The 27,858-nt window shown below is 39.3% G+C and overlaps 2 protein-coding genes across 2 annotated transcripts in view; one reads left to right on the top strand and one right to left on the bottom strand.

Annotated features, from left to right (window-relative positions):
• The first annotated feature begins 3,426 nt into the window (after window positions 1-3,426).
• Window positions 3,427-4,572, top strand: S1PR3 (sphingosine-1-phosphate receptor 3). The gene has a single exon (XM_062513435.1). It carries the CDS (start codon window positions 3,427-3,429, stop codon window positions 4,570-4,572), a length of 1,146 nt encoding a protein of 381 aa, XP_062369419.1.
• A 12,395-nt stretch (window positions 4,573-16,967) lies between these two features.
• Window positions 16,968-27,858, bottom strand: part of SHC3 (SHC adaptor protein 3) — a 52,078-nt gene continuing 41,187 nt past the window's right edge. The window contains exons 7-12 of the mRNA XM_062512962.1: window positions 25,989-26,115; window positions 24,807-24,960; window positions 23,730-23,826; window positions 22,594-22,788; window positions 20,157-20,452; window positions 16,968-17,096 (exon numbers count right to left, since the gene is read on the bottom strand). Coding sequence (XP_062368946.1) covers window positions 16,968-17,096; window positions 20,157-20,452; window positions 22,594-22,788; window positions 23,730-23,826; window positions 24,807-24,960; window positions 25,989-26,115 — 998 coding nt within the window. The remainder of the gene's footprint in view (window positions 17,097-20,156; window positions 20,453-22,593; window positions 22,789-23,729; window positions 23,827-24,806; window positions 24,961-25,988; window positions 26,116-27,858) is intronic.

Below are 27,858 nucleotides of genomic sequence, written 5' to 3'. Positions count from 1 at the left end.
TCCATTCTTGGAGCTGGGACAACAAAGGTCAGCCAAATAGCTGGAGAAGGCAACTGAATGGTCCTGAACATGACTGTGGTTCTTGACATTGTACCACTGTTGTAATTTGGTAATTTAGCAATTGCTTTTTTAGCCAGCACATCCATGGGGAAGTACAGGCAGATTGCCCCTGCACTGCAAAGAGGTTTAGTCTTCTAGTGGTACCTGGTGGTGCAGAAATAGGGATCCTCTGCTTTGCTTTGGAGGAAATAAAACTCATTTCTAGTGGTTTCAGGAGTCTGGGATGCTGAGGTACCTAATCATGGCAGTGCTGGACAAGCAACATACTACAGACAAGTTCTTCAAGTTGTTTTTTAAATATTTTGAGCTGAAGTCCATACTTTGCAGCTAGTATGTGACTGGGACAAACTTGTTTTGAGGAGTAAACAACTGAGCTGTCACAAAGCAGTGACACATGTTATCCTGAGCCTGATTTGTTGTTTTCTTGTTATTATAATGTATAACCAAATTAATTTTTCTAACTGTTAAAGAAAGAATGCACTTTCTGAATTACTGCCTGCAAAGCAGGAGGTAAACAAAAGAAGACTATGGCTGAATTATATTACTGGGAAATAAATTCTAATTTATTACATTACTTATATTACCTTTCAGATGTCTTATGTGATATTCAGTGAGAGTCCTGGTAAAATAATAATATTACAACTTTCATTGTCCTCTTACTAGCTTGTCAGAGGCAAAGATTTAGTTTTGTGATACTAAGCTGGCTGTAATAATTTTAAGAGAAGTAATAATTAGCAATGGCAAGAGGCGGTATGATTTCTGCTGATTGAGTGCATCATCCTTGCATTCAGCCAGGGGAACTGGTATAGTACCATTACCTTTAGTAGAGTCATGACACTTCACATCTGCTGAGTTGTGGCTGATAAACTATGTCTGGCATATAATTTTCTTCACAGAAAGAAATGTGTTTGTGCTTTGATAGACGAGTGTGATAACTCTCTTTAAAATGACTTAAAGAAATATTTATTTTGTTGCATGTGGTGCTGTTAAATTATAGGAATATTATTCTTTCAGGCAGTCATCAGCCAGTCTGGTGAGTATTGCTGGTTGAACTATTATTAACAAATACTTTTCTAAAAAGTAATTACTTTTCAAAAGTAATTGTTTATTTTACAGTGGAAAACGCTTGCAATTCATATGGACACAGTGGGTTTTTGTTACAAGCCAATACAATGAAAGACTGTGACAGTTAATGTGATAACAGTGTGCAAATTGTAACTGAATTACAATTACACTGAACCTTAGCTGAGGTGAAGATTTTCTATTACCATGCTTCAGAAAAGAATTTAACATCTCAAGGGCCCAGTTCAGCTCCTGGGAAAAGAATTGAGATGGTTACTGTCCTCTTCAGAGTAAAAAAGGACCAAGGACACCAAGCAGCAACTGTCTTTCTTGGATGTCTTTCATCCAAGTGGGCCTCTTCAACCGCAGTCGTTTGGACCTATGAACTAGAATGGGTAAATAACAGTGGACAAAAACCAAATTATTTTCTAAGAAAGTAATTTTAGAACATCCTGGGTGTAGGAAAGAATTAAAGTTAGTTCTCTGTAGGCTTTTATCAGATAACTTATTTTCTGAAGGAGGGAATCAAGGAAAAGGAAGGGTGGGAAAATAGGGTATGGGTCACCATTTAAATCCCTTTACTTTTGTCTGGGATGTGGTTTGCTCCTCCCATCATCCTCAGAAGGCACTTGAAAATACACCTCTGACTTCTCAAGTGCCCAACAATCTGTTGGGTCAGCAGCAGCTCATACATTTTTCTGATCTTAAGAAACCTGTATACAGAATCATAAAATCAGAGAATGGATTGGGTTGGAAGAGACCTTAAAGGTCATCTTGTTCCACCCCTCCTTATCTTGATACCTGTCCTTTGAAAGTGTCTTTAATGTGTTTGGAAAATGTTCATGACCCTGGAGTGAATAAATGCTATGGTCAGGAGCTCCAGCTCTTAAAAATTCCCTAAACTAAATTATTTAATTTTGGGCCCATGAGAAGTGTCCTCCAATCCAACACAATTTTTTTGTTACCTTCCCCCCCCCAAAAAAAAATAAATTACTGATTTGGTTCACATGAAACAAAATAAGCTCACTTGAGCTCTGTCCTCATCTCCATCCTTGATTTCTTAGAAAAGTAGAAAAGTGAAAAATTGGCCATTTGCTCATTCTCAGTTCATACATTTGCAGCATGAACACTGATTGTCATTGGAGTATGCAGCAACTAAACTGCAGCATTTTTGGTAAAACAGTGAGTGCTTCTGACATCTTCTGATATTTTTACTGTGCAGATCTCTTATGATATTTTGAAAAAAATTACATATTGGAACATCTGCTGTGAACCTCAAAGTCCATGGGAAGATGCTACAGTAAATCTAAGTTGTAACTTAAAGAAAATCAGAATTTCTGAGAAAGACAAATTTGGTGTAACTATTTTTATTTTTTAAAAAACCCAAGAACATTAAATATATATCCTGTATACCTATGCAAAGGGGAAAATTGTTAACTATAAAGAAAACCAATACTTATAAAAATATGACTTGCCATGTTTATTTTAAAAAAGGTAGCAGAAATCCAACTAAGTTGAGTGGGAGGTAGGATTGTCTTTATAGTGACTGCATTTCAGTGTATCTTCTCAATTGTAAATAGCAGCAATTTATACCCTTTTCTGGGGGAAGTTATTTTGGGTACTGGCAACATGCACTGGCATCAAGACTTATCAACTTTCTCAGGATCTTTCCTCCCTTGGGTGTGCATGGCAAACAAGAACAAGCTTAGAAAGCATAGAGTTTGCTCTACTGCTGTGGAGGCAGTGATGGTTGGGGGGTGTTTTGGTAGTGCAGTGCACACTTAGGTCTTTTTGAGAGGAAGTGAGCTGCTTGCTGTGCACACTATGGCTTACTGGATCTGTTTGCCAGTCCTTCTCATGGCTCTTCTGTGTGTTTTTCAGCATGGAAGTTTTGTAGGGGGGAAACACGTTTGAGCAATTTGCTCCATTGCTCTTGTATTTCTGCATCCAGGCTGTGCCTGAGCTTACCTACAGCTATCGTGAGAGGCATGCAGCAGCGCTCAACTTTGGTGCCTCATCACTTACAGTCCCTTGCCCCTGGCTCCTGGGTGTATGTTGCAGCTTAAGCACTGGGTGACATGGGAAGACAGTGATATTTATGTTGCATTTGTTCTTATTTTCAGAGCCTGGTTTGAGAGCCCCCTCCCAAATTAATATGCAAGGCTTGCTGGAGGTGGGGATACACAACGCCTACCAAGAGGAGCACTGGGAGGAACGTGGCTTGATCTCCCTCTTGTGGAAAATTATTGGAACTGTATTCTTGTGATACTGAAGAAAAAACATCAAGCATCCATCAGGAAACAAATGATGGCAGCAGTTACCATGACACCTGATGCTCTTGTCAGCACTCAAGGAAATGAAGAGGTGGACTCTCTGATTGTACTGCATTATAATTACACAGGGAAGCTTATTTTAAGGGAAAAGGCAACTGATAAAGTAGACCTGCCCACTATTTCATTTCTTATCCTGTGTAGTTTCATAGTCCTGGAAAACTTGATGGTGTTGATTGCCATATGGAAAAACAATAAATTTCACAACCGCATGTACTTTTTTATTGGCAATCTAGCTCTCTGTGATCTTTTAGCTGGGATTGTTTACAAAGTAAACATTCTTATGTCTGGGAAGAAAACTCTGAGCTTGTCCTCCACAATCTGGTTCATTAGGGAAGGTAGCATGTTTGTTGCCCTGGGAGCTTCCACTTTCAGCTTGCTAGCAATAGCTATTGAGCGGCATTTGACCATGATTAAAATGAGGCCTTACGACGCAAATAAAAAATACAGAGTGTTCCTTCTCATTGGTACATGCTGGCTTATTTCAATTTCCTTGGGTGCCCTCCCCATCCTCGGCTGGAACTGTATAAATAACTTAACAGATTGCTCAACAATTTTGCCTCTGTACTCCAAAAAGTATGTTGTGTTCTGCATTAGTATCTTCATAGCCATTTTGGTCGCCATTGTCATCCTTTATGCCCGTATCTACATACTGGTTAAGTCCAGCAGTCGTAATGTCACCAACCACAATAATTCTGAGAGGTCCATGGCACTCCTCAGGACTGTTGTGATCGTTGTTAGTGTCTTCATTGCATGCTGGTCTCCACTGTTCATCCTGTTCCTCATCGATGTGGCCTGCAGAGTCAAGGAGTGCTCCATTTTGTACAAAGCCCACTGGTTTATTGCACTGGCGGTCATCAATTCTGCCATGAACCCCATCATCTACACCCTGGCCAGTAAGGAAATGCGTCGGGCTTTCTTTCGCCTTGTTTGTGGCTGCCTGGTGAAGTCCAAGGTGGCCAGATCTTTGCCTATTCAACCCACTCCAGATAACAGTCGAAGTAAATCTAGCAGCAGCAATACCCAGAAGCCAAAGGAGGATTTCCCCCCAATAAATGTTCCCCCATGTATTGCTGAGAAAAATGAATCTTCATTTCACAATGGAAACTTCTGTAAGTAAAGGACTCCTTGAGACAAGTACTTTTCTGTGGTTTGTAAGCTTAAGCTACAAGTGTAGTTTAAATATTCATGCACTTCAGTCACAGGGGAAAACACTAACCATTTATTTAACTTTGAGAACTTATTTATCAACAATCTTTTGCTTTGGATGTTCATTCAGTAACACACCTGATTCAGAAAAAGCCTTTCATGCTACCCATCAGCCAGGACAGAGTCCATGCACAGCTAAGGACATCATGTGCCACAGTGGCGTGCATGCTAAGGCTTCCTTTGACACCTCGTGATCTTGCAAGACATCACTAAAAACTGTTTAAACTTCAACATTCACTAAACACTGCTGATGATTGTAAGGTGAGTCCAGTTATTGCCAGCTGGGAGAATAATTCATTGCATAAGTTGGTGATTATAGTTCTCTGTATGTATTTCACTGTTGTGTTAATGGCCTTATAAGTATGTGGTACAAATAGCTATATATTTGTACAATTTCTCATTAAAAAGTCATTGATTGGTAAAAGTTTACAACATGCTAAACATTGTATTGCAGTATACAGTGTAACTAATTGTACAAATAGATGTGTTTCAATGGGGATATTTAAAATGAAGTAGTTGCTTTTAACTGTCAGAAACTTTAACAAGTCATATCAATGCAGTATTTTTTATTTCTTCCATTGCTATTCAAACTTTCCATGTTTAGTGAAAGACAACCTGACAGTTGTCACTATGGCATTTCACAACATATTTTAAGTAAGCAGTAGTAAACAGTTGAGAGAGGATATATATTTGCTATTTAAAGTAGTTAAAATGTGACCCCTCAATACATGTGTAACAAGTGTATATGCTGCTTGAATGCATATAATTTTGCTTACTATTTTCGATATATTTAAAAATTTATGTCTAGCCTATGTAAACCTGTGTACATTGTGAATGCACTACCTAAGCTGAGATCCTTCAGTTCAGTTCTGAAACAGAGACATACCATTTCAGAAAGCAATGAACCACACTGGGTTCCTGTGGAGTTCCTGTGGAGCTCCTTCTTTCCTCTTCAGACCATACCACAGCATGGGATTGTGTTAGAAACTCTCCCTGGAAAGTTCAGTGAGTCGGACAATGTCCTGTTTCTGTCAATGGGATCCAATACTTCTACCATTTCTGGACACTTCTGCAGATACAAGAGGGAAGATGTGGTGCAACAGGGTCATGCTGAAGGGCATATCTCCATTTATACCTGACCCTGCCTTGGATATGGAAGGAAGGCTTATTTAGTTTGAACAACCTGCAGTTCCAGCCCGGACCTTTTGAGATCCTGTTCCAGAGAAACCTGAAAACATCTTTATAGTTGTCACTGCCTTACCAGCCTGGGCACAGGTTGATGTTGAGTGTCAGAGTGGTTCCCTGAGTCCTGGACCAGTAAAGACTTCACGGACATCTAGTTTCAGGTCCTCAGGGAAGTGGCCCATGGTACTTCAATCAATTGTATTTTATGGCTGGAGGCTTCAGTGGAGTTTGATGGGAAATTCTGGGACAAATTCTCATTGTCTCAGTAAGAATGTATACATCTAACTTTATTGGGCTCTTTCAAAGATTTGAGTTTAATGTCTCCAAATACACTTTGCCTTATGCACAATCAGAAGTAGTTGAGGCTTTTTTTAATACAGAGCCTGAAAGAACTTATTCTTAGCTTTACTCTGGTCTTAAGCATTTAAAACAGCAGCATTAGACTCTTCTCAAGTATGTATAGTGTATCGGTTCTGTATTGTATGTAGCAAAAACCTTTAAAATATAGAGGTTTGCATTGTGATTATCTTTTACAAATTAACAGTCTGTAAATGTTTTATGGTGTTAGAAAAGTGTATAAGAACAAAGAAGAATTGTATTTGAATGAAATAACTGTGAAAGAGAGTAGTAAATATGAAATAATTTTTACCAAAAATGTTGAAAAGCAGTGCACTTAGAGAAGAAGAAAAAGCTAAACCTAGATAAGAAAGATGTAACTATATGGATTGTAGGTACAGGCTGCAGGCTCTGTAGCTTTGTGAGAGATAGAACTGGTGTGTCATTGCATTGCCATGGCTTGATTAGGGTTTTCAATTTTACATTGCTACTGGACTGTATTGTCAAAGTTCTCCCCTGAAGTTGTGGCTTTTAAAATTGCAAGCTAAAATATTTATATTCTTGTGTTAGTTCCCAAAGTGGTGGCACGTGGCAGCTTCCTTGCTACTGTAGAGCAGACAGGCCTTAGGAACACAATGGTTTGAGAAAACATAGTAGCTGAACCCACACCAACCCTTGTGTCAAGGATCATACGTGATTCTTGCCTTATAGGTGAAAAATAAGTTTTTTTAATGGCCAAAGTCCAAAAAGTGAGTTTTAACATCTGAATTCTAGCCTTAGCTATTGTCAGTACTGGCTCAAGGTACAATTGAAATTCAAATTCAAAGAACTTCTCTGTTAAAGACCATGTGATTGCTTGTAAGTACGAAACCCTTTCATTCTACTTTGATTTCCTTCTCTTATTTTGGAGCTGTGGGGATATTTTGTTAGTTCACTGCCCTGCTGTACTTGAAGCAGGTTTCTAAGATTCTTGGCTTCACATGTAACATTGCTAATACAATTTACAAAGTACCTATAACTGGAGAAAAAACCTATTGTCAATACTATCTTCAGTGAGTCCATCCCACTGGGAAGTAAGGCATACATTGTGGAAGATTTCAGAGCAGAATTTTAAATTAGGACAAGTCAAGGGTTTAACAGCACTCAACCTTAAACAGCCAGGAAGATGACATACCCTGAAGCTGGAAGAATACAGATACTATTGTCTTTCACCCTAAAATATTAGAATATTCCTCCAAACACATCCCAGAATCTAAGCCTTTTATCATCTTGGCTGACTTGAGCATACAGGAAACCAAATTTGGTTTTCCTTTGCAATTGATTTTACATGGAGAAAAGGCTACAAAGACTAACATGTAATTCATATTATTACCTTAATTGGAATATTTGTTTGGATTATGGATTATTAAATAAATGCAAATCCAGGCACCTATGAAGAAAATAAAGATTTTCACAATCTGTTTCCAAGAGTCTTTCATTGCCAAGAGTCCTTGTATTTTCAAATCATTAGGTACCAGAAACATTTTGAAAACTTCTAATAAAAAAAACACTAACGTTTAAACTAATAGTGTCAAGTAGCAGTCATTTTTCAAAGAATTGTGAAAAGGTTTTGGCCTTCTATGGAAAACATTAATTTAAACTCTGGGTATTGTGCCTAAAGGCAGTACTCCAGAGGCAGAAGGCTGGCTTGGCTGAACAGGGATCTTCTCTTGAAAATGAGACTAAAATTGAAGGTGTGTGCCCAGTGGAAGCAAGGTCAGGTGACATGGAAAGAATACTGAGATGCTAATTGCCATCACAGAGAGAAAATTTGTGTGGTCAAAGCTCAGCTGGAGATGAAGCTGCTAAAAATGTGGGGAACAATACAAGGAGTTATTTCAGTATCAGTGACAAAAGGCAGCTGAGAAATAAAATCAGCCCATTGAGGGTGAGGATGGTCACCTCACAAACAGGGGTATGGACAAGGCAGAGGTGTTAAACATATTCTTTACCTCTGTCTTCAACTCAGATAACAGACCAAGGGAGGCTCAGTGCCCTGAGCTTCAAGGGCCATGACTGCAAGAATGATCAACTCCCAGCTGACCCTGAAATTGTGTGGGACCTCGTGCTCCAGCTGGATCCCTACAGATCTATGGGACCTGGCTGGGATTTATCCAGGAATCCTCCAAGAGCTGTTGTTGTCATTGCAAAATCTCTCTCAATTATTTTCATGGGGTTTTGGGAATCCAGAGAGGTATCAGCTGACTGAAAGCTGTAGAATGTTGTCTCAAGTTTCAAATATGGCAGGAAGGAGGACCCTGGAAACTACAGGCCTGTCAGCCTCATTTCAATGCCCAGTAAAATCATGGTCAAGATTATTCTGGGAGGTGTTGAAAACCTGGAAGACAATGTAGTCGTCAGTCACAGCCAGCACGGCTTCATGAGAGGGAAGAGTCCTGCTTGTCAAACATTATTTCCTTCTATGACAATGTAGCCCACTTCATTTATCAAGGGAAGCTATTTGATCTAATCTTGGGGTTTCAGCAAAGCTTTTCATAACATCTCTTTCAGAATCCTTCTGGACAAAATGTCCAGCCCACAGCTGGATAAACACATCATGTGATGGGTGAGCAGCTGGCTCACAGGTCAGGCCCAAAGGGTTACAGTGAATGGGGTGACATCAGACTGGGGACCAGATTGTCTCTGGTGGGGTTCCACAGGGCTTCATCCTCAGCCCTCTGCTCTTCAACATCTTCATAAATTACCTGGATGTTGCACTCAACAGAATACTAAGTAAGTTTGCTGATGATACTACACTGGGGGAAGCTGCCAGCTCTCTCAAGGGCAGAGATATCCTGAGGAGAGACCACAGTAAATTTGAGGACTGGGCAATCACCAATCATGTGAAGTTTGACGAGAGCAAGTGATGGATTCCACACTTGTGATGGTGGAGTCCTGGCTATGTGTGTAGACTGGGAGGCTAGAGAATAACACCCTGGAGATCAGCAGTGTGGAAAGGGACTTGAGGATCCTGCTCAAGGGCAAGTTGAACATCAGTCAGCAGTGCCCTGGTAGCTAGGAGGGTCAACCCTGTCCTGAGGGGCATCGGGCACAACATTGCTAGCCTGGCAAGGGAGGGGATTGCCCTCCTCTGCTCTGAGCTGGGGCAGCCTTAGGACTTTGAGTCCTAAGGGCAGTTTTGGGCACCACAATATAAAAAAGATATTAAGCTATTGGAGAATGTCCAATAGAAGGCCATGATGATGGTGAAGGCTTTGGAGGAGAAGCTGTGTGAAAAGCAGTTGAATCTTGTATTTTCAACTTGGAGGACACTGAGGGAGGTCTGACTGTAGTCTACAATATACTCATGAGGGGAGGGGACCTCTTCACTGTCATGTCCAGTGACAGACCTTGAGGGAACAGCATGAGTCAGGGAATGTTTTGGGTTGATATCAGGGAAAGGCTTTTCATCCAGAGGGTGGTTGAGCACTGGAACAGGCTCCCCAGGGAAGGGGTCGCAGCACCAAGCCTGACAGAGTCAAAGAAACATTTGGACTCTCAGGCACATGGTGTGACTCTTGGGGTGTATTGCACAGGGCCAGGAGTTGGACACGATCCTGATGGATCCCTTCCAGCTCAGGATATAACGTGATTCTGTGAATGAATCGTGAAGTAGTGGAAGGTGGTAGGTGCTGTGTCTGCCATCCCCAGGGCTGGGGGAGGGCTTTGTCCATGCTTTCTGGGAGTGGGGTCAGTCCTGTGGTCTATGGGCTTGGATGGCTGTCTGCTCCAGGCATGGCCACTCCCTGGAAAGAGAAGCAACTATAGTGAAGCTTTGTGCTGCCTTCCAGGCTTTTTTCCAACTGCTGTAGTAAGGAAATGGAAAACACACGTGCTTAAAGTGCTGGGCACCAAAAAGCTCGGGGCCTCAAAGTGAGGCAGTCGGCTGCTCCTGGGCAGAGATGTGCTGACATTCTCCTTCAGGTGCCATTCCACCTGCCAGCTGAGAACCCTCCCAGCAGGAGTTGGGAACCTAGGTCATGCCAGGCCTGGAGACACTCCCTTCTCGTGGCCTGACTCACAGGGGCCAGACTCACAGGTACAGCAGCAGTGACGGGGTTGCTGTTGCTGCCCTGTGGCCCCCCAGGACCTGAAGAGGGCCGGAGGCACCACGCAGAGGCGTGCAGAGTTTGCAGGTGCCCCTGATGCATTCAGAGATGCATTTCTTCTCCCCAAGAGCAGTGTAACTTCCCAGGGCATGTTCAGGCTCAGCTTTTGTCCAAGTGGTCAAAAGGGAAGGAAGGGCCTTTGCAAGAATATGTGGTCAGTGGAGGAAGAGGACTAGGGTTATAGCTCAGCACAGCTAAGCTTCCTGCTGACATGGAGACATTGTCCTCTCCACAGTACACAAAGTGGCTGCTCTTGTCCTTGCAGTCACTCTCCACAGAAAAACTTCATGGAGTGGACTACCCTCTTCTAGTCTCACCTATTCAGTGTGCCAAGCAGGAAAGCTACCTTTCCAGGTCAGGACATCATCTGGCTCAGAAGCAGCACCTGCATTAACTCTTACATGCTTTCATGAAAATAGTATGTTTTGAAAACAAACACATGTTGTCTCTGTCAAAGTGGAGCTCCTGTGGTGATGTAAGGTCAGTGTAGCCGAGGTCTAAGTTCTCATTTGGTGCCATTTGGTCCTCTGACATTTTTCATCCCTAATTCTGCTGGGTTGAGCAATTGACTGACTTACCAAAATTCAGTGTCCAGGTGAACCTTTTGGAATGGCACACATTCTGGTACAAAATGTGCCTCCCTTCAGGTCAATTTAAAAAAAACGAAGCCCAACCCCAAACCCAGCAAATAAACTTCGTTAAGGAACCTGAGCGTAAGAGGATAGACTCAAGCCCACTTTTCATGCATTTCAATCTAGTAATAGTGTTCACTGTTTTATTACTTTGGTTAAACATATACAAACTGAATAATCAGAAAACAGTTGCATGACACTTATATTCCAAACTACATTGCTCAAGGACTTCCTCAGAGACAAAATTTGTCTCTATAGCTAAAATGTCACAGCAGAGAGGCAAACACTTGAGATTCACAAAAGTGGTTAGGAATATAAATTATCACAATATTTCCACATACATTATTTTTCCTGCAATTCTCAGTTAAAAATGTTTCTAAAAGTAATAAATATTATTAAATAACAATTGTACAATAAAACTTCCTTTTACAGCAAAATAGTCACTTTTTAGTTTTGTTGTTGGTGCCCACACAATGCAAAGAAAAACATTTACCTCAAAAGAAGAAACCTAGCTTCTTTCAAGTTTTAACTCTGCAGGACTTTACTAGGAAGCAGTTATCACAGCAATTCAGACAAAAAGGACACAAATATATAATAATTATAATCTTCACATTCTTCACTTAATAGAAAATTTCACTTAAGTTTGAATTAATGTATACCTGGATGTATTTGGTATCCTTTTCCTCATGGAAGAAAAAGGAGGACTGCTAGAAAAAGCTTTCACTTTACCTGGACTTTATTTGATCTTCATTATAGCTACATAAAGTGTAAATCTGCATCTTAATCTCAAATTCTGAGGTTGCCTTTGTTTTCTGAGTCATCTGCACTGTCTCTCACACAGTGGGGTAGCAGAATGAGTCACCTAGTTCTAGCTTTTCTTCCTTTGGTTTCCATGACCTGTTATGTTGTCAAACAAGGTTTAAACACTCTTTGTATGGTGTTTTTGCTAGAAATGTGCAGCTCTGAAATCTTATCCCCTTTACTGTGAAAAAAATTAAAAAAAAATAAAAAGAAAGAAAGAAAAAAAAAGAAAACAAGAAAGCCCTGCATTTTCTCCCTGGTAGCCTTAGGAGATGTTTACATTGGAGTGTGCAGAGGAAGAGATCAGGGCTTGTGAACATAAATGTCTCAATAAGAGATGAGCAGTAAGCTTTGTATCCCCAGAGGTTCTGCTTTAACTCTATCAACCAATTAGCATGTTTAGAATTTGGCAACAACTCTCTATTCTCATTAGTGGCTTAAATGCCTACTGGCTCATGTTTCCAGGCTTCACATTTCTTATCCCTGAAGTTTTCTCTCCCAAGACAGCTTTTCACTCTCTAACCAAGCTTCTGGTTAACTGCAGGCAAATTGCATGTCCAAGTTATCTTTTCCACTGGCCTGCCCTCATTCCTGCTGCATCCAATACAGATATGACCAAGGTCCACAGACACTGTATGCAGGTGAATAGAGTCAGTTCAACTGATCACAGAGCATTAAGTGGAAATTCACCCACATTTTGCGAGCTTTTGAACCCACATGGATGTGTGAAGGGTCCGAACTTCTGCTTGGGCAAAAAAAAGACCATGTAAGTCACAGTGGTTTTGACAGTACACTAAGTACACTAAGGTATGTCTGAATTTAGACTTTATGCAGACATATTTTGAAACTGTCAGGCAGATAAAAAGGGAACTATGTCTCTTACTTCAGCTTAGACTTCTTTTATGCAAATATGGATTATGGTTTACTTAATATATATTCTTGGTTCTACCACTTTGGATAGACATTGGAAGCTAAGAACAAAATTTTGAAAGCAGGATTTGTAAGCTTTTTTCAGAATATTAACAAGTTCCAAATATCCTAGAAGGTGCAAAACTTGCTGGTTATCAAATCTACTGACAAATGTCTAAATATGAATCAATTCTGTTATTAACACATTATAGCTGGCATCTGGCATTGATGTGCCAACAGAAATCATACTACAGTGTAGTTTTTTTTTTTAAATTCTCCTCATCTTACTGCACATGACGCCTGGGGACCATGGTGATAAGAAATGTGTGTATATTATTCCACAGTGTGGAAAAAGTACGAATACAGGCTATAGAAAATTTAGTGCTGACAGGTGATATTTACCAGACTGTTAAACATTTTGTTCCAGTGACAATGCACATTTTGCACTGAAGTCTTGGTCCCAGGACTGTGTCCTTTGTTCAAGCTTTTATTGAATGTCTGGCAGACAGGTTTTGGCAGAACCAGTGTTACCTCCCATTGTGAATCCTGTAGGAAATGGAGTAAAACAACTGTATAACTGGGCAAAAAGGCAGGCATTAAGCCATGGAAATTGCATTTTCTCATATGGTGACTAGCCAGGCATAGTTAGTTTGAATATTCTCTTCTTATATTAAAGGAAAGGGAAGTTGCAACTCTTCACTCTGAGCAAACTCCCATTTGTCAGAAGGTAATGCAATTCTTAAGCCATATTTTCAAGTTTCATTACTTCTGAAGTATCTGAAATAACTGAAAGTTTGGGAACTTGATAATACCTAGATGTCCAGCCTATCGCTACCAGCAACACTGAATGAATTTCATTAATTTATTAATTAGTCTAGCTCTGCAATAAAAAGTAATCAAAATCACCTGGTTCACATATAAATGTTCTTTGTTTAAAGGCATTGAGTGTGTTTTCATTGTCATTAGTTCCTATAGCTGCAACACAACTGAAATCAAAACTGTTAATCAGATAAGACTCAAAAACGATGTAGATGGTCTTGCAGGATATTTAGAGTTCCAGTTCTGACTTCACAGCTGTTTACTGGAAAAACATCAAAAGAAACTACAATATCACCTAATCTCAATGATTTCTACTGAGTATAGATTTTTTTCTTTCAGTAAAATCCCACTTCTTGAAGTCATGGTCCTGAATTACCACAAGCAAGTGTCTAGTCCTTGAGATTGCAGAAAAAATAATAAAAAAGGTGAGGGACTCCAGACCAAAGGTGAACATTAAAAGACTCACATTGTTATGCTGTGAGTTGTCAGGTTTTCAACTAACATTTCAGCATTTAAATCTGTCTTATAACTTTTACATGTCTTAAATTGGTTGCAGTGTTGGCTCCTCACAGAAGCAAGCCTAGCTACTCCAGCAGGTTCAGTTAGTTCTGGTTGAAATCAGTTTAAAATTGGTCTAACGACAACCAGTTTGAAACTGCTATCCAAATAGCTTTACAGTTTATTTGACCTTCTCATTAAGGGGAAAGCCAAATCTACTGGAATGACAGGGACAAAAAACATGGCAAGATTCACAAATGGAGTACTGTGTCATACATGCTCCTCCTTTCTGGACAGTTTTGAGACTGTGTGGCTCCCAGTGCTAAGGAAAAGCCTATGTATCCTGATGTGTGGCCAGACAGGATCTGCTGGCCCATGGTGTCAACAGGGCACTGTCACATTGCCAGCTCAGACCACACTGCATCTAGACAAGATATATGTAACCTTTGCATCAAGGGATATGCTGAGCTGGGAAAATTGGCTGTGCTGACAGAGCAGCTCAAAATAGCCACATTTCCCTGGAGGCATAGTTTGTGAAATATAGTCTGGGAAATTTAGTATTTCTGTCAAGCAGTTTCATTTTGTGTCTTCTTGACACCAGCTTTAATTTCCAAAACTTGCAGCTAAGTGGCTGCTAAGTTATTAAAGCTACAACTATGACAGTGGTAAAAAAAATTAAGATATTTCCTTCAGTGTATGTTTAGTGCTTTTAATTCATACACCCAAATCTTGTCTCATATTTCCAGGATATCTAGGAGTCCAAAACAGACATAGGAAGTAGGTGGACTTTTTGAAGACACCTAAGGGGCTTATGCAGCAGACTTTTACTGAAATGATATGCAATATTCAAAGAAAAAAAGACATCTTCTCTTATAGGTAGTGATATCGCACAGAAAATTTTCCAGAATATGGCTACATGAAGGTTAGAGCATGGAATAACAAGCATTATATATATTGAAAAAATGTGGCACCTGAGATAATTTAAACTGGAATATGGTGAGACATGGATAAATAAAGTAGTTTTTTGAGACTCTCAGATAAAGTCATTTTGGTGGATACTACTTTGGGACATAAGATCTGTTCCTACTTCCTGGCCACTCCCGGTCTAGTAAAAGAAAATTTTAAGAATTCCACTAAACACATTGCCATACTGATTGAGGTTGAATTCAACATTTAATTGGTCTCCTTTGCTCCCAGCTCCCATTCAGACCTAGAAATATCAAATAGTAACTATATTTAGTAAAATTGATCCCAAGCATTTGGTTCACTAATGTCTTAGTTTGGTTTCTGGATGTTCCTAATTACAGAATCGAGTGTATTTTTGCATAGGTGCAGATTACATCATTAGTCTCAGGTGCCTCAATAATTTTCAGTTTTGAGATTACTCAAATTCAAGTTGCAACTCACCATATTTAAAAGCAGAGGTACAAGACAGGTATTTCAGAATTTTAACATGGTAGTCTTGCCTGAATATATTCTGAGTGAATTCTTCAGTCAGTTTGATAATGGTTTGAAAAATTTTTAAACTTAGCAAATTCTTAGAACCAAATGTAACTTTAAGTATACTACAGGGTAGGCAGATACTTAACCTCGACTTACCCTGTTGAGTTTTTTTGAATCAAGTATGAAGATTTGATTTGAGAGACTGGCGCTACAGAAGACCTTGGATTGCTGAAGGCTAAATCTTGACTCTGGCACAAGCATTGCATTTACAGGAACTGTGTCTATTGAATTTGACTCATAATAAGATTCATAGAATGGGAAAATAACTTTATATAATGCTTAAATGTGAGCAGTACAAACATCCCTTAAAGCATTTCCCAGTACCAAAAGTTAAGGGCATTTCTGCCAGAAATGTGTCTTTATTATATGTGTACTTTTTAAACTTGGTATTTAGAGAAAAGCAGTATATTTCCAATACCTATCACTTGCTGAAGGCCAAAATGAAGTTATGCTTTGGCAAGTAAATGCAAGTGACATCGTTTGCAAAACTGATCACTGAGTTCAGATAGTTTTTGCTGCTTACAAGAAAAGAATTTTCAGATATGTCTTTGAACAGTCATGTACAGCTTGTATTAGGCCTATTAATCACAAGTTATTTGAACTTGTCTAATCAGTATGCAACATCTCATTGGAGACTCTTAGTTCAAGGACACCTAGATCTTCACTATAAGCAGAGAACTACTTATAAATAACCTTAGCGTTGAAATTAATAAATTTAAGTTATAGTATACTGTTACAATATCATTAGAAAAATCAAAGCACACACCTCATACACATAGAGAACACACCAAATCATTGCTAAAGATACAAATATTTTGAATAGCATCATATAAGAATTCAAACTTGACGTCAGAAAGATAAAATCCTTTTGATATCAGTGACACTGAATAACACTTTTAAAAAACATTTTATGCTAAATTTCTGAGTTGGAATACTAGTTACTGAATTCAGATTCCTTCCATGGTTAACTAGCATAATCCATCTGTAATCCCCATAGTTGTGCTTCTTAGGTAAAATCAGAAATTAGATTTGTAATATTAAATTTCTCAAGAAATTGAGACTGCTGAATTCGGTATTTTATCTGAACAATCACACTTGTCATTTTTCTTTTGGTAAAAACACATGGCACAGAAGATAATTTTATACTGTCAACAGACTGACTTGAAAAATATAAATATATACTGTATTTGTATATATAATGCGTATATACATTATCAACATTCACGTTAGAGAATCTGAACAATTTTGTTGAAATTACTTTTAAGAAAGACTTTTGCTGTGATTTCATGTCACATAAAGCATTGAAAATGTTCAAGTGTACCATATGAAATGGGGCTTTTTAAACTTAAATAAAACATATTTGTGAAATGTGTGTGGATATGTGGGGTATCTTTTAATGTACATTTTCTGTTCAGATCTGCAATTTCTACCAGATATAGCTTGCAAGCTGCAATAAATAAAAGAGTTATCTGGAATCATTGTTTCCTTTCAGCAGGTTGTTGCAGGCAGAGTTCACTCACTGAAGAAACTATAGGCAAATTATTTTCAAGATGATAGTTGATGAGATGACTTATGCTGTCAAAGACGCGATCTTTTGTACGAACCTTCAAAGAAAGGATACAAGAAGATATATTAAAGAGCAAGGTACATTTGCCCTTAACTTTGTACTAAAATTGTCTAAGAATAAAATGACAAAATAATGTTTTAGAAACTGATCCCTCTTCCATCAAAATTGGTGGAAATTTGATGTTTCTCCAGTGTGGCTTCTGTTTTCAATTTTTCAATTTTTTCTGTTTTCACTCCCCCTATTTTCACCAAATAGATATTTTGCATGCAAGTCCATGGGCCAGCCTACTCTTATTACTCCTTCTGAATAGGTCTGCTTGAAAACGTCCATTCATTATTTTGTTTAACTGTAAATCATATTTTTAGATAAATTTTTCTTCTTCAAAGTACCAAGTACTTCTTTTTAATTAGAAAGACCTATCATGCCAGATATGTCAGAAACCAGCTTCTTTGTGCACCTCAGCATTTTTATGCTTTTCTTTAGACATTCTTCTTTCGCTACTCTAAAACTCCCTTCCTAGGAAGTGATACAGCCACTGTATTTGCTTAGCTTGGGTTTGCCCTATGCTGCACAATACATCCTGTGCCTTTGGAACTGAAACACTTCAGGGCAGGAAAAATAATTTTTCTAGCCCACATACCAGCCCTCTGCAGCAGCATCCTGCTGGTATGCAATATTCCACCTATGATAGGAGGAAACTGATATTGCTGGATAAAGCAGTCAAAATTATCAGAAGCCTAAAACTTATCTATATTACAAAGCAATCTTTATTTAGCCACATGTTCAAAAACAATTTCCTTCCTATGTTTCAAATGAGTTAGGCACAGAGCTGCCACAGGAAGAGCACAGATCCACCTCAAGCAAACATCATGTTGCACTAAAACTTTGTATTGGGCTGCCTTAAAAAATACCTGTGAGCACCATTCTGAGTAAGAAATGTTATCTATTCTCCTTGAACTATTCTCAGGAAGAAGAACAACTTGTGTTAAAACTTTCAAAAGTCATCTTATGCTCTGGTGGACACCTCTCCTGAAATAATTCAGTTTCAACATTAAGTTCTGTAAAAATTGCTAGAAGCTTAACACAGTAAGTTACAGGGTAAAATAAAAAGGAAACAAATAACTTTGATGGCATATGATGCTTTCTGGTCAGTCTACACATACTTATGTCACTGAAGGAAACCAAAAGGCTCTGCCAATTTTTGAAGCATTCTGCTTTGAAATGTCACTTTCTCTAAAATCAAACTATATTTTCAAAATTAAAAAGATATTGTTAAAAAAGCACTAAATTTACTTATCTGTATTCTGAGATGCTCTTATCATAAGTTAGGCACTCTACCATCACCAGAGGTCCAATTCTAAATCAAGAAAAATCCTGCAGTCCTCCATTTTAAGCATCTGTTATATGAACGAGGGATCTCTTTTTCCTTTTTTTAAAAAATTTTTTGTTAGCTGGATGAGAGCAGAAGCAACTGTACAGTTAACTCTGCTCTGAGAACACACCCTTAAGACCTGTTACATGTCACTGGGTACTGTGTGTGAAATTAATTTTCAGGCAGCATTTGTGTGAATCAGTCTTCAAGAACAATCCCACTGAGACCATGCAGATGAAATGCAAGCCACTGGCACACTGTGGTGGCTGGCCACACACTGGCATTTTATTGATGATTCTCCACTTTGACAAGCTGCAAATAGGGCTGCTCAGAAGCTGTGTCAGGATCCCACAGATCGTACAGACAAGCACAGCTGTCTGTAACTAACTACAGTTGCAGAAAATCATTGTTCTGGAACAGTGCCTCCTGAGCAAAGCGTCTCAGAGCCATTTGGGCCATGGTGATACAAGGAAGCTGACGGAAGGGATAGGTGCAGATAACAAGCAGGTCTCTAACCAAGGAGAAAATTAGAGATGCACTAAAGGCAGTGCAGCAAAGATGGGGGGAGGGCCCTCCAACCTGTACAGGAAGGAGATGCCCTGGAAATCACTACACGACCTGAGTATTCCATGACAGTCAGCACTGCAGCAGAGCACCTGGTGGCACAATGCAATCCTGCACTTGCCAGGCCACAGAGCACTGTTTCCCTTGCAGTCGCCTTTAACAGTTATTTGTGGGTTTATGCCTAAAAGAGAATTAGGCTACCTTGTTGCAGGAGTCACAAAACTGTTGGCAAATTTTAGCTAAAGAGGCTGCCCCTCAAGAGGTGTAGAGCCAGTCCCCTGTGCCAGTGTACCCAGCAAACCCAGGACTAGGCAGCTGGCACCTTAAGAGTGCAAAACCATTCTTTGACTGGCCTCATGTGGCAAACGTAATTAATTGCAATAAGTGCCATGGATGCTCCTCACTGCTGCAATACAGACTCTGAAGGACTGACATAATTCTGCCACAGCCTTCTCCGCTCAGATGCCAAGAGACCGACTCCTTTATGGGAGTTTCTCACTTACCTTGGGGAGGGGTGTCTAAAGCTGTCCTTTACTGAGGAAAAGGAGTTGCCTGCTTGCATCTACCCAACATGCCAAGAATAAAACTCACAACAATTATTTCAATCTCTCTGAAGGGTTTATGTCTCCACAGATGCAGGACAGGACAGCTACAGAAAACTAGATTTCTCTTGCCCCCTCCATCCTGCTGTGGGGAAGGTCCCTTCATCAGCTGAGGGAGTCTTACGGGCAGCAGAGACACAGAACAGGCTTACCCCATTTCTCTCCTGGGCATACATGCAGGAAAACAGAAGGCCTGGTCCATATTTCAGGTAACAGAGATGCCAAGTGGAAATTGCCAGTGTGCAAGCTAGCCAGACCTCCTTCCTTTGACAAGAATGCTGAAGTGGCTTAGCTGCACTTCTGACCAAGACTGCACAGCAGTGATCAAAGTGTGAACTTGCTTGGGAATCAGCCCTAAGGCTCCCTGCAATGTGCAGAAACCATGTGCTAGGTCTTCTGCTAGGCATCAGGGAGAGAATTAGAGATGTGATGGCACATCAGAGATATGAGGTGATGCTTATGATAAGGTGTGAAAGCTGTGAAGAAGATTAAAGGCATTTAATCTTAGAAAATGAGTAGAGTCAGAAACCTCATCTATTAGCGAGGAGTCAATGCTTACAGTTCCTTCTGGGTCCACCAAAAGAAGATGCTTGGCTTGTCCTTTGTGCATGCCTGTCAGCACATAGGAGCCAGGATTTGTGGTACTTTTCCTCACGAGGAAATCTCCACATTTCTTTAATAGCTGTTCTGCTTCTTTCCTGCTCATCTCTCCTTGATACCATGGCTCTGTACTCAGCTCTTCAGCTTCAGTCTGGACAGCTACTCTGGATAAAGGGGGACTGGTACATCCCGTGGAGGTGGATTTCTTCAACATAGCCTCAGATGTTTGACTCTTGAGAGCATCTTCAAATGGTTCTGGTTAGGGAAATAGAAACAAGAACAGGATCATCCAGAGGTAAATCTTTTAGCAAAATGGTAATATTCTGGTCATTTTAAACTGGATTTATTTTGCATTACAGCCACTTCTCTTTATCTTTATGAAAGAAAATGAGGGAAGATACACTAATAGACTTACTGATTTATATAATATATTAAGAGTGTAATGTGTTTAAAATGTATGTTATGTACAGAACAATACTGATAAAAATCAGATTCAACCTTGGCAGGTACCTTGAAAGGTACTGGTTTATTTCAATAATGGCTATTGTCAACAGCTGTATTTATACGATCTGGTACCAGGCAAATCTCTCCTCTAGTCTTTCTAGGTATGTCAGACAGTTTAATTTCAAATAAATTGCATAATAGGGGTACCTAATGTCATTATACTCATATCTGGTCTCTGTTCAAACAACTTATTCATTTAAAAATTATCCATTACTGAGTCTCCAGCCTAAGGCTATGTCTAGTAGGGAACATTTACCCTCACCACTCAACCTACTCCTAGCTTCCATCTAGTAAGAGAACCTTGCAAAACAAACACATGTTAATACATTTAACATCATTTGCCTAGCAAAAATCAGCCTTGGGGAAGCATCTTATAAACCTTAGCTAAGTCCTGAACTCAGTGCAATTGTAGAGTTGAGTGGAAAGAAGTGACATTATGGATCCCAACAATCTTACAAAAATAGCAAATACGCCATAGGATGCTTCGTTACATGTTGTACTGACCTCTTGGAAGATATTTACTCTTGCAAGACCTTCATCTAGCCCACCAGTACATACCAAAAAGAAATGTTCTGTGTCCCTAGGCTTACAAAAGGACATCTGGAGAGCAGCACAGTGAAGCAATACACCAGCTCTAAATAGATTGTTCAGATGCAAGGAGTACAAAGCTTTGTTTGCATGGGGCTGCAGAGAGGTTAGTTTAGGTCAAAGAAATACGAAAAATATTGTGCTGTTGTAGCTTATTGATATCTCAGGTAGTTTAAAAAAAAAGCTTATAAGTGTCTTCACTATACCACAGTCTGCTCAACAACATATGTTTAACTCAACAAACCACTAACTTCAGTCTAATTGGCACATTTTCTAATGCTACTTTTCTCTGATGTTCCAATGGCTGGTAAGAGTTAACATCCCTGATTTCAAACAGCAGATTTTTCTCATTTCAGATCTATATTCACAGATAGATACTATGTCAACTTTTTTTCTCTCCTCCTTTCTTTCAATTGAATATCTCACTAAGCTGTAGAAATAGAGCCATATCTCAGCAAAAGCATGACAGGAAAAGATCTTTTTCTATACTAAAATAGCAGAAATGTAGATACTTTATTTTACAACTAATTTTTAGGCACCAACTGCTTTGTCTCAGTGCCTTTTCATTATGTGAATTAAATAAAGCATGGCTAAGCAATTTATTTGAGGTAGGAAGAGTAAAAAAACCCAAAAAATTTTATGTGCATCAAATTTCTTTCACTATTTATTCACTTTATGTATCTCCTCAAGGCTAAAAACAATGTGTACTAGTAGCACCAACAACAAACTATGGCTGATGCTTAAGCTGCAGTTGTGCAGCTATGGTGATGATTCTGATCTAAGGAAAGGTGCCTTCAGAGCTGGAACAGATAGGAAAGTAGGCCTACCCAGAGTAAGAGGTAACTCAGTGATTTAATTTCCGTGCTAGATTCCTTGTGGCACAAAGCTTTTCATATATACAGTAACTTCCTTGTAACACACTCACAGGACAGGCTGAAGACAATTCTCCACCCACCCATCCATACCTTCACTCTCCTTCACTTTTTTTATGGTAGGCTTCCTGATTATATTTTTCTTCTGACATAATTGCCTGTGATGTTAAGGAGAACATAGACTGCAACTAACCTTAACTCAGATATTTTACAGACTAACTGCAAGTCTTCAGCCACCCTTATTTTACTTCAGTCCAATATAAAACCACAATGGGTTCTAAAATTCACCATAATTTACACCAGGAACACTAAATTTGGAAAACTAATATATATATATATATATATATATATATATATATATTTAATGCAGAGTTAATGCATAAACATATTTGGTCACTTGTTAGAAAGGAAGTGAATAGGAAGGGAACTCACTCATGTCAAACAGATCCTTTCCTGGGCTGCTTGCTTCAGCATCCTCTGCTGTTCCACTGAAGGTACTTTCAGCATCTGCCTGAAGTGCCAATAGATCTTCTCTATTTATATGCTGGGTGTTTACATATATTGGCAGCTCTGCTGTTGGGGCTACTTCTGATTTCTCTTCTGACATACTACAAATATCCAGAGATCCTAGAAAATTCAATATTTTGTTTGTTTGTTTGTTTGTTTGTTTGTTGGTTGTTTGTTTGTGTGTGTTGTGTGTGTGTATGTTTGTAATCGACAAAACAGTGTTGACCAATTATCATCACACCACATCACCACAGTTTTAAAATTTCCTGAACTGGAAGATGTAAAGTCAATAATTGCTGGATCAAGTAGAAAAAAGTGTTAGTTAATGGATTCAGAACTATGTTTCAATGAGGGTATGGTGGGGCTATTTCCCAGGAGGAAAGGAAATCTTTGTAAATAAAGATTATAAATTTAAAAAATTGTATTTTGCTGGGAATCATGAGAGGAGGAGAAGGTATAAAATCCTCAAATGAGAGCAGATTAACAATAGAGAATATATTCCAGCATTTGAATAAAAACATCACTAGAAACGCAGTAAAGTTATCACATAAAGCTGGATGGAGTGAAATTTTATATACGTTTTGAAATTACTCGAAATTCAAAGACAACAACAGGAACATTATGCACTATTTGCTATTTGTTGAGTAGAGCGCATTGCTTCACATTTTGAATTGAACTTGTCCCTTCAGGCTTTTCATTTGAAAATTCTATTTTGCATACCCTAGTGGATCAGATTTTCAGAACAGATATGCAGCAACCCTTAAATATCATAGGGTTTTAAGATATAGAAAGTTAGAAAGCTGAGAAGTCTGTGAAAGTCTGTGTAATTCTATTTATGAACTGCTCTGCAGAAGAAAATCTTTCATGAAGGTGTGCATTTAATAATTTATCCAGAGATAATTATCAAATTCTTTCCACTGGTATCAACACTAAAACTCCAACAAAGGGAACTTATCAACCAAGTTCAGTTTATCGCCTTAAGACTTTGAGGCATTAGATTTTCACATGCTTTGCCCTACAAGACCACCTGCAGTATTACAGCTAAAAATAGCAAAACTTACCTTGTTTAACAGGCCTGTGATGCCATTCTTCACTGAATTTTTCTCCTAAGTGATGGCTCTGATAATAAATTTGCTCTCCTCCCACTCCTGATGCAGACTAGAATGGACACATGTGGAGGAAATTTTTCAGTTGCCTTTAAAATGTTCATACACAATACAAATGGCTCTGCCAATTTCCTTGGATGTATTTTGTGTACCTCAGTCTTCCTTTCCAATTCATCATAATGTCAGAATATATGTATCCCAAATACATTTGTGTAAGAGTAACATATTACCAGTATACTTCAGGTGCTCTTCCCTGCTTTCTGCTCTTAGTGACCCCCATGATACCAAATGATGCATCATTTCTTTAGTTTGTACTCACATAGTGAGTCTTGGCAACCTGTTACTTGGAAAAGTGTTCCACAGAAACACACATGAAACCAGAAGACAGCCTCAGCACTTCGCAGCATGAGCTGAAAGATTCACACTGGTACCAGGGGATGCACTTGGGCATTGAGGGGAGAATGTTGGCTACAGACAGGACCCCCCTGGATTTAAGCAGAATTGTGCTGGATCTGAAAGCACCTCTTAGGGAGCTACATTGATACTGCAGTCAAACTGTTGATAGGAGTGCTGGTAGAAATATTCAAGTTGACCTTAGCTCAACATGAGGTGGAAAACCTAGCTAGAAACCTGCCTGAATACTGATCACTGCTAAATCATTAACATAATGAACTGCTAGTAATGACTGCACTAGATTGTTTAAATGATTCTGTATTAAATCATTCCCATTAAATCATGTGCACTATTTGGTACTCTCTGAAGCAGACATGGTTTCTGCGAATGTAGTAGCCCCCAGTGGATTTCTGTTCCTTGAACCTGGTTAATCTTTTAATACCATGAGTGTTTCACCTCTAATTTGCTCTGAACCTGCCTAATGTGTTGCCCCCTCAATCTGCAATGGCCATTCAGACAGAAACTGGCCACACAGGAAGGATTGTGAGTTACAGATAGTCCCAAGGTACCCACCATAAAACATATATTTTAAAAATTTTGGATCAGTCAGCAGGAGAGTAGAAATGAAATTATACTGACATGAGCTGTGTCTGCAGCAGTGGCAAGCCTTGTTTTGAGCCTGGCATCAAGGAATCCGCCAGGGGGAGGTATTTTATTTGGGATGTTGTTGTAATAGGGATGCTCTGTAGCCTCGTTATCTTCCTCCATCCATGGGTCCTCAAAACTCTGCATCCTGTAGGGAAGAGAGTGCTTTCTTTTGTAAAGCACTTACAGATACTTTCAGCAGGTTAAGACTGCCTGTCAGGGGATCACCCCTGTATATTGTATGCACACTTCAGCTACCACTGTAAGTCAGGAAGCAATGATGGATCATGCAGCAGATCTTCTCTGTTTAGACAAACTGACATAAACCTCCTTTGCAATGGATCAAATTCTTTATGCTGAGTAGAGTATGTTTAACCTTGGCTTTAAAGACCATTATCAACTGCATTAACAAACAACTTTATCTAACCTTAAAATAGCACTTGTAATATTACAACTTGATTGACTTACTAGGCCTAAATCCAGGCGTAAGTCTTTCATTATGACTGCTCTATCACCAACGTAATTCTGCAAGTACTTCACAAAATCAAGAGATGTGAATACGGCATGCTTCCAGATTAGGATAGTAGCATTTATATTCCTTATATACATGTTTTTACTCTGATATAAGAGATTACAGGGGTTACAAGTTAAATAGAGTTTCTAGTAACGTTAGTAAGCACATAGCAATCCATGTGTCTAATGAAAACAGAAGGCTATATTCCAGCCTTTTGAACATATACAGGCAGACAGAGTTTGTATCCTTAAGATATCAGTGTATTCAAACCTTCCTGCAATACATTACATTCCTAGAAACATCATCCTAATGTGAGAAATACTGAAACATCATTAGTCATTTTGGAAGCCCAGCAGTCTGACCTACTCCATCTAAACTGACACAGCTGCTGTGACAGTAATGAGGAAATGTCACAAATAACAACCATTCTTGGGCATCCAATTCTGCCTACTAACTACAGCATGAAACACACGTTCATTTTAACATCATTGTTAAATCCATATTTAGACTATCCTTTTAAATTGACTGTACTTCTTTCATATTCATTAGGTAAACACTGTTTCATTAATACAAAAGAAATCTTTTTAAGTATTCAAGTTCTGTTTGTCTCCAGCACCACTGTCCACATTTTAAGTAAATTGAAAACTAAATATTGCACTCACCTATCAGGGAAAGTAGGTGTCTTGGAGGGACATTGCAAGTACTGCTTAAATCGAAGCTCAAATGCTTGCCCTATGGTGCTGATGACATCCTGGGCCAGGCCATCACAGCATTCCAGTATATGACAGGCTAAATGAAAAAGATTGATACATGCAAATCGCTGTTTATGTCATGGTGGGAAGCAATGACCTATAAGAAAACACCTACTTGTCAAACCTAGTTGCTCTATTAGTGATGTGCACATTTCAATAAAACCCAATTCTGATACAGTGAATTTCAGGCAATCATAACTTTTTAAAGGTTACATAAAATTACACTGATGTGTAACTGCTATAGACAAGGTCACAAATCTGTTCCACTATTTCAACAAGCCCACGAACCGAAAAAAACCCTCAAAATTTCACTTGCTATTACCTGAATGCAATAGATTATGTAAGAGTTCTAAGCTTTAAATTGAAATCACAAAAATACTAATACATGGTAATAACAATAAAAGCTTTATTTGTTTTCTTCAGTTTAGTTACTTCACTTCTATGTCTAATCACCCCAAGTTCACAAGATGCTCTTTTACCCCAAATTACAGTCTGAGGGAGGAGCAGTATCCACATGTACTTTCTAGATAATAAGCCCTGATCTTATTCCAGGAATACAGAGGTTGGTACTTTTTCCTGCTTGTTTGCATGGAAACACACCCAGGAAACTGCAGGGTTGCTGAAGAGTGCAGACCCAGCAACCTGATTAACTCCAGCACTTCCCCATGTGCAACCTCTCTGAATCCACTGCAACAGAGGCAGTAAAGGGGAGGACAGCAACAAAAGTTCTTTTCCTATAGAAGGCTGAGAAACCTTTATCAGCTGTCTGAGCAGCCATATCTGTCCTAGTTTTAAATCAGAGAATGGCTTGGAGGTCTCATCATACGTGAAAACACAAAGCGGTGAACTTGTGAAGAGCTCACTCAACATTGCAGGAGCACAGGTGGGTGCTAAGAGGTGGAAGCTAAAGATCTCAATGAACAACATCTCAATCATATCCAGAGAAGCCTAGGTGAGTTAATTTTCCACACTCAGAACTGGACAAGCATATCGTCTACTGGCTATAGCCTGGAATGGATTTCAAACTGGTTCTTTCCCAAGTCCTGCTACCTTGTTCAAAGTCACAGATTTGTTGTGTCAGCAACAGGGGTTGCCAGCACCCCTGAATGCTTTAATAACCTGAATATAAACTCTTCAGCTGAAAAACTGCATTTTAGTACATGCCCAGTGTCCAACTCACTGGAACCAAGTGCATGGGATACCTGTGTCCTACAAATAAGAGTTGATCATGACATTTAGTTAAAGTAATACAGGGAGACTAAGTAGGTTTATATATTACTTTTTCAGAGGCTGAAATATTGGCTAGACTTCTGAAGAAGCCAGAATAAAGGGCCAAGAAACCTGCAATGGAATGTCTGCTGTCTCTTCCTCAGCAGCAGCAGCAGCAGCAGCAGCAAGATCTCACTCAGTATGAGATGTCATCAGTCACAGTGCCAAACAGATACAGTGGTCTCTTCTCTCCTTAGAGCATCTGCTATGCCAACCAGCAAGCTGAAATGCCTTGTCCAGGGAAAGTGCCCCTAGATGCATGTTGAAAGTGGATTGAGCAGCCAAAAACAGGACCCCCATGTGTCCAAAGACAGAGGTAGACATCCCTGACTAGCAGTGAGGCATTTGGTTTTTTACACACTCTGCAACACTGCTATTGGCATTGAACAATCAGCCCCCATGGAAGGTGCACAGGTGCACTCCAAAAACATGGACCAAAAGTAGTTAGGCCAAACAAAGCTAAAATGTTTGCACTCTATAACTAGAGTGCAAATTTAAAGAGGCAGCATCG

Source organism: Cinclus cinclus, chromosome Z (genome assembly GCF_963662255.1).
Source record: "Cinclus cinclus chromosome Z, bCinCin1.1, whole genome shotgun sequence".
Classification (NCBI taxonomy): domain Eukaryota; kingdom Metazoa; phylum Chordata; class Aves; order Passeriformes; family Cinclidae; genus Cinclus; species Cinclus cinclus.
Note: the sequence above shows the minus strand (reverse complement) of the source record. Positions and strands in the feature narration are given on the sequence as shown.

Excerpts from the sequence above, each read along its gene's own strand:
- S1PR3 (XM_062513435.1), top strand. The coding sequence starts at position 3,427 with ATGATGGCAGCAGTTACCATGACACCTGATGCTCTTGTCAGCACTCAA.